The following is a 14,324-nucleotide window of genomic DNA, read 5'->3' as shown; positions in this document are numbered from 1 at the left end:
TCTTTTTTTATTACTGTACAGTATTTCAGTAAAAGTAAAACTAATTGCCTTCATGATGTCTCTTGTTTCTTATATTGAATTAATTTCCTCATACTTAAGTATCTGTTTGTTCCTCAGTTTTAGTGTCTGTCTCTCTTCTGCTGTATACTTTCCCTATACAGTAACTCCTCACTTAAAGTCGTCCCGGTTAAGGTTGTTTCATTATTACACTGCTGATCAATTAGGAAACATCCTCGTTTAAAGTTGTGCAATGCTCCCTTATAACGTTGTTTGGCAGTTGCTCACTTTGTCCACTGTCTGCAGAAAGAGCAGCCCATTGGAGCTAGCTGCTAGGGGCTTGGAACCAGGGTGGACTGGCAGCCCCCCATCAGCCCCCCTGCTCCCGAAAGTTCCCTGTGAGGCAACCACCCAGCAGGCTATCAGTTGCTGGCAGTTCAACTGTCCGTCCCCCCACTGCCATGTGCTGCTCCTGCCCTCTGCCTTGGAGCAGCTCATGGGAGCCTCCTGCTTGCTGGGTGGGGGAGGGAAAGAGGGGGCTAATGTCAGGGTATCCCCCTCCCCCTGCTCCTGCCCCTCGCTTACCCCTTCTCCATATAGAGCAGGGTGGGTACATGACAAGGCTCAGGATGGAGAGAGCTTGCTGGCCGCAGCTGCTGTCTCAACTTACTGATATACTTAAAAAGGCAATGTAATTAGAGTGGGGTCCATGTACTTAGAGGGGAAATGCGCATCTCTCTCCCCCACACACAGGGTGTGTGTCTCTGTCTCTACCTGACATGCTGTCTCCCCTCCCTCCATTCGTGCTGCCATGTAAAGTGTGAGGTTACATTAACAACAACGTGTTAACCCTTAAGGGCTCAGCCAAATGCTAGTTCATCATTTAGCAGTAAGGCATTCCCTGGGAAATATCCCACCCTCTTCCACCCTCTAACTTCACCACCTCAATCAAGCTTCACAATCATCATTGCTGTGTAGGGTATTAAACTGTTTGTTTAAAACTTATTGCATGTGTGTGTGTGTAGTTTTTTGTCTGGTGAAAAAAATTTCCCTGGAACCTAACCTCCCCTATTTACATTAATTCTTATGGAGAAATTGGATTTGCTTTACGTTGTTTTGCTTAAAGTCATATTTTTCAGGAACATAACTACAACATTAAGTGAGTTATTGTACTGTTTTCTCTCCCTTCTATTTAGTAAATCTGTCTTTTTAACGTGTTTGATATTCTTTCTTTCCATTTCCCCCTCTTCCTCTTGAGTGTGCTTGCTGTTTTGGCCTTTTTCTCCATTCATCCTCCCATTTCTTCCACCACTTCCTTTAATACAACTTTATCCTTTCTCAGACATCTGGCTGCTTTTTCCTTTTTTTCTTCCTACCTTAATTGCATTAGCCCATATTTGCTAATGTAAACAGTCTAATGTAGCCTGCTAAAATCCAAGAACCTCCAGTGGATTTTGGATGAATGTTAGAGGATTTTGAATCCATAAATGTTGAAACAATGTAAGCTTTGAATTTACCTCTTTGTTCAATAATTATAAGGTTCAATAAGGGCACTATCCTGAGGAGTGCTGAACAGATGAAAATCCTATTGTCCATTAAACAAAATGCTGTCTAGATATTTGGGACTTATGTAACTGGGCATATATACATTTGTATCTTTTCTAAACTAATGTAATTATTTTTCATTTTATAAAGAGGCACCAGTTATCATAATTAGTCAAAATAACGAAAAATTAAGATAAGAAACATAAACAGATGTGCACATTATTACAGCTGGCCCAATCTTTTATGATCAGCGTAATTGTGGGACTTTAGTATTTCAGCAGAAACATAAATGTGCAATGGCAACTACTCTTTCAAGTTGATTTAGAAAACGGTAGATCTGTTTTCAAGAGTGCGTGTTGTAAAAGCCATGGAATAGCTATCTTTTCAGGCATAGCTTTATGTTCAGAGGCTTTTGTCTTCAGGCATTTAATCTTGAAGAGGTTATCTCATGTTGACTTTCTGCAGTCCATCATCTGTTTTGTGAGCTGGGTTGCTGTCAAGTTCAGAGAGACTTTTTCCCAAATATAGTTCTTCATATTGCAGTTGTTCTAATTGAGGACATTTTCTCTCATTGCAGACTGTTTTATATTTCTTTAAGGCAAGTGAGGCATTCTAGTGGTTAGGTGTAATTTGTTTTCTTCAGTGGATTTCCTGTCATGCACAAATGTAAAGTTTTCTTCACCCTTGGTCCAAGACTTTTGTTTTCCTTGCCTGTGTGCATCTGTGTTTGCCTTCACCACAGGTCATAAAATATACTTACCCAGCTGATTCTCAGTGGATGCCTGACAAAAGCTAATGTACTATTCTTTAACTTAATTTGGTTTTACCATCATATTCAGGATCACAAGGTCACAATGCATTTATATTTTTTCTTCTAGAGCAACCTTGATTATACTGTAGTTCAAATCTATCAGGTTATTTAAGACTGATCAAAAACTTCAGTGAATCATTCTGACAATTCCATTTAGTCCTGTATTTTCAGATGCTCTTCATGTTTTATTGCAACAAAGAAATTACTTCAGCTTACAAAAATAGCCTTATGAAGTGTGAGGTTTACACACACAATATGTCTGTGCACATGCACATCGTCAGTGTAACATACCTCTGCAGTGACAGGTGCGATGCCTACATAAAAGTCCATCTGTCTACTTCCTGCTCCGAAGTACTCAAAGCTGAACACATTTCTACCAAAACTCTGCTGCTCTCCTTCTTTCTTCTTCAGCTAATTCTTTGGGCTGGCAGAGGTGTGGAGAAGGCAGGAGATGGTGTCTCAGAGACTTGGGATATTTATTATCTAGTGTTCCAACCCATGGAACGCTAGGACCAGTAGTCATGCTCCTGTTTAATTTCTATGAGCCATAATCATCCCTTATGTGAAAAATCGCTGAGGAGTCTGAACAGTTGGAAGGCTAAGTTACAGATTTAGTTGCTGCAACATATAAAAAAAAGTCCCTGAAATAGGTAGAGCTAAGGATCCGTGTTCCAATAATGGCAGTAGTGTTAGTGCTTTTGATAAATATGGTCTAATTTGCCAGGGTACCTATTGTATATTCACAATAATATAGATTAATATCTCAAGATACAGAAAATGGATTAAACATCCTTGGTTGTTGTAAACATACAACCTTTCACCAAGCAGAGTGACCAGATGTCCCGATTTTATAGGGATAGTCTCGATTTTTGGGTCCTTTTCTTATATAGGCTTCTATTACCCCCCACCCCCTGTCCCGGTTTTTCACATTTGCTGTCTGGTCACCCTATCACCAAGTGATATTTCATCTGCAGTGAAATTTCTTTGCACCACATTTTATCAAGAACATTTTGTCTGGAACATTTATCCCAGAGTAGTTTAAATGGGATTTTGACTTGGTAATCTTAAATCCAGGGTCTAATGTGTATCCTACTGGAATTAAACATCACCCACAAAACCTATGACACAAATGTGATATCCCACAACACTATCTCTGTATTCAATAAAAAGTCTATAACAACAGGTCAAGATGCCATGGACCCAACAGACTATATGCTGGAGATGGTGACACAAATGTTTTCTAGAACGGAGGTGGCATTGTTTAAAGTAGCTGCTTCTTAGTAAGGAACAAATATAAAAAAGTATTAAAAAGTGTGATTTGTATTTGTATGTTAGCAGTGAGATTTCAAGTGGGTCTTGATTTCGAAGATCTAACTGAAGATACAAAAAAGATGTATATTTCATCAGCTGAAGAAATAAAGGGTGACAGTAAATGTAAAATGGATATGCCAAAAGAGTCCAAAACCATAAAAGAGGTTTGCTTTATACTAATTATAAAGTTATACACAATATGTAGTTTGTATTTTCCATTCATTGCTTTTCTGAAAAACATTTTCCCTTTTTACTCTTCCATCTGCCTTCTCTTGCAGAGGATTTAGGTCATGATGATCTACCCTCTTTCCCTCTGGAATCAGTTCCTATAGCCAAGTCCACCTCCCTGTGCCAAAACTAAGTAAATAGGTCTGATGCATGAGGTTTTGCAGTGGTCAGAGTTGGGGAACAGCATCCTCCCCAGGTTGCTGCTGCTACTGCATCACACCACTCACATTAAGTGGGGAAATTTTCGACTTGGTCTATTTTATGGATCCACTACAATACCCACCAAAACCCTCCAACACACTCCGTCAGAGGATGCCCTCTCTCACCTCCCAGTGCAGTGTATATAATTCTAATGAACTTTGCTTCATCTTGTACACTGCACAACCCCACTGCTTCTACTTTTTTGGGGCCTTTCACCCAAATGAAGAGATTGAGGTCAGGATTTGCCCCTAGGAACTTAATGTAATGGTATTATATTTACCCCTGTGGCTTATGTAACTTTAGGGTCCTGACACTGGGGAATAAATTCATAGTTTAGTTAGATGAGACATTTACCTGAATCAATTATGTCATTGCAAATACACAAATAAAGAGTAATTGGGATATCAGAACTGTAGGGAGATGTTTCATAAGTGATCAAAATAAAGGTGTATAAAATGCCTCTGGTTAAAATTTTTACATCAAATTAGACACCTAACCCCATATTTAGAAACCTAAATGAATGGGCTGATTTTCAGGAATGCTAAGTATCTACAATCCCAAATGAAGTCAGTGGAAGAGCAACAATTCTGAAATTCAGTCCATTTGATCAGATGCCTACAAGTCCCTTTAGATGTCTAACTTTAGGTGCCCAAGTTCAAATCTGTTGTCTGTTACTGTTATTATTGTTCTAATACACATTTCTAAGGCCTCAATCAGCATAGCATCTAGGAATTTGCAATACGGGCATTTAAAAGTAGGTACCAATGAGAAAGCAGTTCTTGACCTCTCTCCCTCACTAATAAAGTTGGGTAGATGAAGAATACCTGTTGGGGGTTGGTCCTGAGTATTCAGCCATGGTCATTCCAAATTCTGTTTTTAGAACACTGCCTGCAGAAAGACGAGTCCTGCATCATACCCTGAAAGTCTGATAATTCAGATTCAGCCTGATCTTTGGGGGGAGTAGTGAATTCCACAACTGGGTGCCTCCCCTTGAAAACATCCTACCTACTGACTATGCAGGTTTGAACCTTAGTTGCCTAAGCTGTAACATCCCTGTCAATTGCAGCTGTTGCAATGGGGAATGGAGTAATGAGTGTTTTTTCAGATAATCAGGCTTTAATTAATTCAGCACTATAAGGAAGAGAACCAGTATTTTGAAGTGAATCATAGTTTCTGGGAATACTTGAGGGGCGTACCAAAGTCGAGTGCATTGTAATAGTCTGTATTTGGACATGACAAATGCATGGATCACCAAGGCAATGTCAGAATCCAAGAGGTACAGGCATAATATTTTCCTGGCCAGCCAAATATTAAAAATACTCTATTCAATTTGTCCTCTATTAGATGGGTAAGGAGTTGAATAAATAAATAGAGCTACTCTAAATTAGGAGTAATTCCATTCATGTCAATGGATTTATACCAGTTTAAAACTAGTGTAAGCAACATCTGAATCAGAATGTCATATTTTCCTGTGATATATATGGAAAATAAGAATAATCCAAGGAGATGCTAATTTAAAAACCAGAGGCAGTTATAGACTAAAACAATGTTTTTAAAAATATTAAACCAATAACAATCTATTTAACAGGTGGTTAAAATATGAAATATCAATAGCCACTGAATATATCATACGGTATTATTTAAACTCAATTTTACTGGGCCAAATCCCAAAATAGGTGAGAGAAAATCACTTTTCTCATTTGCTCACAGTGTCTAAGCTGCACATTCTTATCCTATCCCCGTTGCAAGATATTTCAGAGAAACCCTAACCTCTTCCAAAGTGGCATTCAAGCAGCCAGCTTCCATTCCATTACCAACTCCAACTGTCTACTTTAGGGTAGGACCAGACCAGACTGAACTGCTAAAGGTCACTATCAACAGCCACACTTGTTGTAGCCAATTGAAGCATCAAGCAACATGAGCTGGACATGACAGACAAATCTAAAAGGTTGTGGGTAACCCCACATTTTTCATGCAACACTGCTTTGCCAGAAGCTAGCTCCCTCCTCCTTGCCACAAAGGAGCTTGTTGGCCTGAATTTCTGTCTCTGGTAAACAGAATGCTGTAACTCATAGCACGACCAGTCTGGAGCAAGTTAATTTTGTTTTTAAGTTTTCAGTTTCATCTCAGAATATTTTTAATTAATATCGTAATGATGAAAATTATAATAAATTCAAGCTCCTTTTTCATGAGACCAAAAAAACTAACTAAATCCTTTTTTGCTTTTTATATCTAAAGTAGAAACTTTTAAACATAAGCTTAAATTTTATTGGGTGAAATACTGGCAGCATGGCCCAAATATCATGGTGGTACTTCAAAATGCTATCAAGCGCAGCTGATACAATTGAAATTACTAAAGAAGTAGACTGTCATGCTCTGATGTAGTTCTGCTTGGATGGGGCGGGGGCACTTCTTACTACTGCTCTCTCTGCAGGAAAAAGATGCTTGTGAAAAATCAGTTTACCTATGAAACATCTCCTTGCATATTGTTTCATAAATATACACACTGCATAAACATAGACCTAGGACCTGATTAAACTAGTTAAATCCAGAACAACTTCAGTGAAATAGAAATGTGCTAGATTTGTGTTGGCAAAACAGATCAGAATCAAGCCCTTACACTACAGTCAAATCACTTACATAAAATTATGGTTCTGAGTGTCAACAATATATAACCAACCTTGTGTCTAGGAGCTAATATGTTCACACTCTGTCATAAGACAACTTGAAGAAAAGCTGTAAATAAAACAACAGAAGTTATTTACCATCAAGAAAAGAACTCCTATGAAGGATATAGTTGATGCATGAGAACACTATTTTTAGGATTAAATGTGATTTTACACCCTGAAGGTCAGTCTCTTAATCTTGACTTCAGTTTTATTTCCATATGCTCATCAACTCTCAATATTCCTGAAAATAATTTGTCTTTCTGACTGGCTCTTGCAGCTCTGTATCTTCCTGTCACCCTGGGAAGCAGTATAGAAGTGGCACTTTTCTAGCCTCTGCAGTGGCAAAATCCCTTAATGAAGCAAGAACATACATGGAACATGCACTGCTGATGCACGTCAGCTCTTTCCAGCAATGAGTCTAGATCATAGCAAAAATTAATTTATTTTCTCTGGATTTAGACACAAAATTGTAATTAAAAAAAAACTTGACTTTTCACCAGTGTAATCTCTTAAATTAATTTTCCTATATACAGCTGCATTTTTTTAAAAAAAATACATGATTTAAAAACTGAAAGCTGAAAAATAATGTTGCTATTGACACAGAATTTCAGTGGAAGAATGGAGGGAGAGGAAAAACATGAACGTATTACAATTGTAACAAGTAATATTTCAGTCCTGTCATGTCTTGGAAAATAACTACTGTATTTTCCTACTCAATATTATGCCAGATTTGCAATTTTTTGCACAGCTTTATATTTGGCCTACAAAATCAAAGAGACACTTTCAACTTACATTTGGCACAAAATTAAATAATTTTCCCCCAATTAAAAAATATCCCAGCGAAAACAGATGGTTTCAAAGAAATAGACATCTCTGCAGTGTCTGAAACTGTTACGTTGCAGCGCTGAGAACCTAAAAGTGAAAGTGATTATAAACAAAAGCAAAATTAGTATCATTCTCCAAGCTGTGAAAAATACTGAAAAAGAAAGGGGATAAATCATATCAAGTAAATTGGAATTTAATGTTTTTTTTTCACTTTTAATTATGGTATTATTAGTAATGTGGTTTTAAAAAAAAAAGTGTGTGTTTATATATAGGGTCAAATCCTTAGCTGGGGTAATTCATCATAGCTCCAGGGAGGTCATGCTGAATTGCACCAGCTGTGTATCTGGCCTCAAATTCCAGAAAAACGTTTTTCTTTAATCCCTTTCAGATAGTTTAAATTACAGCATCTGCTTAAAAATAAAATGAGAGAAAAGTGCAATTTTTACCTAGTATTGTTACAAGTTACACTTAATATTACTTTGTCAAAAAAATTTAAAACTGTGTTCATGTCAGTCATTTCCTTTTGCTGTCAAGTCCCAATGCCCAGGTTTATTCCAATTCCATCTAATGTTTTTGTTCATCCCTCTTCCTCTCCATTTATAAAGTTCCTACTCCCCTTAGTACATGAGTATCTCAGCTCTGCATTAGCATTAACTATAGCCAGATTGTGATCTCCCATAATAAGCATGAATATTGTGCAATATAGTTTGAAATGAAGTTCAGTAACTACAGGATAGTCATTTAACACACATATTGGTTTAAATTTAATATTAAGGATTTTTAGAATTGTTTTTTTTTCATTTCTCATCAAGGATATTTTATAATATATATATCCAAAATTCCATTTTGCTATATTATATTTGCAAGAAAATTAGTCCTATAATAATATGCTTAGCTGACCTTTATCCACTCTTTACAGTCCTGTTATATTGGCTCAGGTCCCGATTTCCAGCGTGTACTCTTCAGAATTGGTGGTCGAAGTCCTCTGGTCTCATATTATCTTAAGCTGCATGAAATCACTGATGGTGTCTCAAGCTCTTTGACTTACAAGATGAATCGTACTGAAATTTGCAAGCTACCATATCCTTTTCTGCTGTAATCTGAGCTGTGTTTTTATAAACCATTCTTCTAAGCCTTTAACTAAAATGGTTTAATATAGCCAAAGGAAAAAAAAGTGAATGCATTTCTAAAGTCTGCCCATGCATTTTGTTTTCTCTTTCCATTATGTTCAAGACAGTTGGACAGTTTTCTCTTCGCGAGACTAAAACAGACCACAGTCATGCAGAATATCTCATCAAGCGGTTAGAGCAAAACCGAAAAATTTAGCAGATATATAGCATAAAGATGGAATGTGATTGGTCCCTGAGCCTGTTATCCCTTAACATATTATTTAAAATGTCTACATGAAACTTCTCCATAACTTTTTGTCTTTTAAATCCATATATTAGAGATAAGTCTGAACCAGAAACATAAATCCAAAACTTCCCAAATATTAGGGAAATTCATATCTGAATTCCAGTTTCACAGATCAACCTATTTCTATTTTCAGCTTGAACCAGAATCCTGGATCCAAACACCTCTAAATAAGTTCAGACTCAGATCTGAACCTGGATATGAACTGTGTAATCTGGACACATCTTTGGTATGGGCCTGCCTAAACCTTGGGAGATTGTATCTGTTGTATTGTGGTGACTACAGTAATGTACCTATCACTTGTGTTTGCATTTTAAACCAATGGGTTTGGAAACTGAGGGTTTATTAATTAATTTTGTTTTTTCTTACTTGTATAATTGTTTCCAGCTTGTCTGTTTTTGGTAGATTTAATGATTCTCTATAAAGATTAATACTTGAGTTCCCTCAGGCATTTTCTGATGTGAATTTTCACAGCTGGGATCTCCAGGGTACCAAAATGTTTCCACATGATAGACTGGGGGGAAGAGGGGTGGGAACTGTTCTGCAACTGTTTGGCAGTTTATTTCATTTTTGGTAGGGATTTAAATATCAATCTTTAATTTAGTTACGGCCGATCAGGATTTTTAGTATTAGAGGTGGTGCTTTATAATTATTTACATAGTAGTTAACTGAAGTCACAGTTCATTTACACAGTACATTAATGCCAGTAGGTATTATGGGCCTGAGTCTTCTCTCTCTCCAGCTGTACTCCAAGGTAATTCCAATTACTTCAGTATGTTAGGGGCCAGATTCTGACCTTAGTTACTTCAGTTTAAATCCTGAGCAACTCCACTGAGTATGGCAAGTTCTGCAATGATGTGTGGTACACTGGAAGATTCATTTATGTCCATTTCCATTTTATAACTTACTATTTTTAATATTCTTTGAAGTTTCTCCTATTTTCTTGAAAAATGCAAGATGCAAGTTAGCAATGTTGTTACTAAGCTAACTAAGGGATAAGTTCAGTCTTTTTGTGAAATCTGGATATGGGAGGTTAGGCTAAAACGATTGCTAAATTGTTCTTCAGATTGTGAGCAGAGGTCCCCAAAAATAAGTTTTCTGCCTTGTGTATGGGTGTGCTGAGTGCAGACGCTTCCCCTTGAGTGCACCCACGCTCGGCAGCCGTCATTTGTCCCTTTATATATAAAGATTAAATAGGCAGATTAACCCAGAGGTGGTTCATACATCAGCTTTTGTAGCAACTTTCATTGTAATAAAACAATCTGCATGATCTTGATTTTCAAAAATGTTCAGATTTTCTCTCTGAAAAGCATGAATTGTGAATTCATGAATCACAGATTTTATTACAGTCTCCCTTTCTAAATGCTGGAAACAGTATATAGCCCACATCCAAGTCATCCCTAAAAAACAAGATGATGATGTTTTTCATAGCTTGATTTAATAGCTTTGTGACGTTGATCCCATAAAGCTTTATGGATATATGCTTATGAATGTAAATATGACATAACTGGAATATGTTTCATGCTACATATGTCATGTAACATATCTCTGCAAAGGTTATGTTCTACTGAATATATTCATCAGGGCCGGGTCCAGGCACCAGCTCAGCAACCAGGTGCTTGGGGCGGCCAAGGAGAAGGGGCAGCACGTCAGGCTTTTCGGTGACAATTCAGCAGCGGGTTCTTCGGTCGCTCTCACAGGGAAGTACTGGCCGCTGAATTGCTGCCGAAGAAGGAAGTGGTGCGGTGGAGCAGCCACTGATCGCGCCTTTTTTTTTTTTTTTTTTTTTCCACTTGGGGCAGCAAAAGCCCTGGAGCCGGCCCTAATATTCATCCTATTTGTATGCATGTATCATTTTTATATTCAAAGTTATGAATATTGGCTGTGTACTTGTTTGATTTTAAGCAGCCTTAGTAAGGCAATTGGAAAGGAATTTGCAAGTTAAGTGCCCAATCAAGAAACACTTAACAGACAATGGATCTTGGAAAACTCCAGTCCACATAAGAAGTCTACCTGAGGACATTCAAGATAGCATGTGAACAGTGGCTGCCACCTGTAAAATTCTGAACGATGGATGGACATGTGACTTGCCCATGTGACTCCATCTTGTAGCTGCATTTCTACACGGGGGAAGGGAGGAGGACCACCCACAAGAGAAATCTATTTAAGCCCCTGGGAGACCCCTCTATTTGGTCTTCATCTGGCTAAAGAGAGAGCCTCTCCACCCCCAAAGGATACCTGAAAGAAACTGGAACAAAGAACAGTAACCACGGGGGTGTGAGTGATTGCTGGACCCAGAGTAGAAAAAGACTAGTCTGTAAAAGAAGCTTACTGGAACATGTCGGAGGGTGAGATTTCATCTGTAATCATTGTCTTACTGCAGTATTTCCCAAATGGGTCGCCGCTTGTGTAGGGAAAGCCCCTAGCGGACCCGCGCCACTTCCAGCAGCTCCCATTGGCCTGAAGCAGCGAACCGTGGCTAGTGGGAGCCACGATTGGCCAGACCTGCAGACGTGGCAGGTAAACAAATCGGCCCAGCCTGCCAGGGGCTTTCCCTACACAAGCGGTGTCCCAAGTTTGGGAAACACTGTCTTACTGTATTAAGTGTAGACTTGCATGTTTTATTTCATTTTGCTTGGTAATTCACTTTGTTCTGTCTGTTATTACTTGGAACAACTTAAATCCTACTTTTTGTATTTAATCAAATCACTTTTTACTTATTAATTAACCCGGAGTATGTATTAGTACCTGGGGGGACAAACAGCTGTGAATATCTCTCTATCAGTGTTATAGAGGGCAAACAATTTATGAGTTTATCCTGTATAAGCTTTATTTGGGGTGTGGACCCCATTGGGAGCTGGTCATCTGAGTGCTGGGGACAGAAACACTTCTTAATCTGTTTTCAGTCAAGCCTGCAGCTTCTGGGGGACGTTGTTCAGACCTCGGTCTGGGTTTGTAGCAGGCTAGCGTGTCTGGCTCAAACAGACAAGGTTCTGGAGTCCCAGGCTGGCAGGGAAAGCTGGTTAGAAGTAGTCTCAGCACATCAGTTGGCAGTCCCAAAGGGGGTTTCTATGATCCAACCCATCACAAGCTTAAAACGATCTATTCATTTCACAGCTAAAACAGAACAAGATGGATGGTCTTTCATGCTTTAAATAATGAGCAGGAGGCAGCTCATGAAGGCATGTTAAAAAAAAATCTAAAAAACCCTAAAACATGGAAAAATATCTATAGTTCAGTGCACCACTCAGATCCTGATGGAGCATGGAACATCATAAAATAACTCAAGTGCACAATTTTGGTCACAGACTTGGAGCATCTTTGGAGAAGAATGGTTGCTTCCTTTGTCATTAATTGCACTTGTTACAAAGTCATAATTTACAAGAAAAAGAAACTCCTTATCTCCAGAAAATATATGTAGGAACTAAAGACAACCTCTGATGAACATACAAAGCAAATAAGAGAGGATGCCATAAAATCAGATTTCAAAATATCATCCTTCTCACTAAATACTTCTTAGACATAGAAATGCGGAGTACAAAAGTCCATTCTGGAAACACTAAAACTATGAAAACTAGTCCAGTAGTCGGCACTTTCAAAGATAAATAAAAACATCAGGCAACAACTGGTATTCTAATTTCATTTAGGAAATACAAAACCACCTACACTGGTGGAGGAAAAAGTATCTCATTAGTGGAGCTAAAGCAAACCATTCAATTTCAAACTTTCTAAAAACCAAACCCTTTAGGGTTGTTTGGCAGAGCTCACAAACTCACTGCCACTTTGTTAATGATGGAATAAAAAATGTACTTAGCTACCATCAAGCTTCATCACTCAGATTGCTACAAGAAGTTAATGTTGCTTTCACAAGACCCTTCTGCCATCAACTACAGTGGCTCTAAATATGATTTTCTTGCTGTATGTGGGCAGCCGAAGGAGGAAGAACAAAAAGAGGGTCTGGAAAGAATGAACGAGGTGAGACTGCTATTTTAATTTAATGCTAACAGCTACATTTTATAGATCCCACAACTCATTACATCGTTCTATGATGAAAATCCGCTAACAAACTAGCTAGTATCGAGTAAAGGACCCAGGTTATAGAATCCATCTAATAATGTGAAGCCTACTAATTGTGACAATTGACTATACAATAGCTTATCTTTTGCAAACTTGTATAAGGAATTTGGGTGACAGAAGAACAAAATCTGGTGGGATCTTCCGTAGCAGAGCACATGAGGGCAGATAAGCAATTATTTAAAACTATTTTGTCATCTCTCTGAAGTAGGGTGGGATCCAGAAAGGAATTTAGGCATTGCGATGCTGAGTGCTGTGGTGCCTAGAAAATCACAGGAACAACACTGCAATCCACAAAGCCTGAGTTAGGGACCTAGGCTCCCTATATAATGAATAGAGAGAGAGAGGTGCCTTAGAATGTAAGCTACAAAACCAGCATGGTAGGTCGGGAGCCACCTCAGTTACCCAATGGGACATACTGAGTAGAGGACTGTGTGCTGAGCCCTGCCCCTCACACAGAGACAGGCACCTAAGTCTGGGTTACAGGGAGGCACCCATGTCATTTGTGATCCAGCAATTGGGGGAAGATACGTGCTCGGCTGCCTAAGTCAAGGGTCAGTCTGAAACAAAACAGCCAGGGGAGAGGAAAGCCCTCTGTTGTAACCTTCAGCCTCATCGATAGGAGACTCACCCAGCATGTGGGAGCCCCCTTGGTTCACCGCCCCCTTCCTGATGAGGAGAAGGGATTTGAATAGGGATCTGCCGTGGCTCACGTAAGTGTCCTAACCACTAAGCTATGAAATACTCTAATGTGGCATGTCCTCTGTTTCTCCTGTTGAAGTTGTTCCACTTTAATTACATAATAATGACATCTTAATTGGGCAAATGAAAGATATTGAATGCCTCTATAGTCTAGTGATTAGGGCACTCACTTGAGAGGTAGCCGATCTCTGTTCAAATCCTTTCTTCTTTTTTCAGGCGGAAGAGGGACTCAAACCAGGCAGGGGGTCTCCCACATCAGAGGTGAGTACCCTATCCACGAGGCAAACAGTTTTAAGGGGGAGTCCCCTCCCCACTCAACCTGTTTGATCTGAACTTGCCTGAGGGGCCTGATCTGATAGGTGCCCTATCAGCATACCTACCGGATCAGGCACCTGCACACAACTTAGGTGGCCAAATGGCTATCTTTCCCAGTTTGTGAATCGCCCAGGACCTTACACAAAAGACAAGCACCCAGATACTTGGAGTGAAGTTGCAGAGCGCATACTCCAGAGGCAAAAATGTCAGGGCTGAGTGAGTTTAGGCCCCTA

The 14,324-nt window shown here is 39.0% G+C and overlaps 1 protein-coding gene across 1 annotated transcript in view; it reads left to right on the top strand.

The window, feature by feature from the left end:
- Positions 1-14,324, top strand: part of FAM227B (family with sequence similarity 227 member B) — a 161,989-nt gene that overhangs the window by 130,698 nt on the left and 16,967 nt on the right. The window contains exons 11-12 of the mRNA XM_075069648.1: positions 3,689-3,828; positions 8,507-8,667. Of these exons, the coding sequence (XP_074925749.1) occupies positions 3,689-3,828; positions 8,507-8,667 (301 nt within the window). The remainder of the gene's footprint in view (positions 1-3,688; positions 3,829-8,506; positions 8,668-14,324) is intronic.

This window comes from Chelonoidis abingdonii, chromosome 9, assembly GCF_003597395.2.
Source record: "Chelonoidis abingdonii isolate Lonesome George chromosome 9, CheloAbing_2.0, whole genome shotgun sequence".
Classification (NCBI taxonomy): domain Eukaryota; kingdom Metazoa; phylum Chordata; order Testudines; family Testudinidae; genus Chelonoidis; species Chelonoidis abingdonii.
Note: the sequence above shows the minus strand (reverse complement) of the source record. Positions and strands in the feature narration are given on the sequence as shown.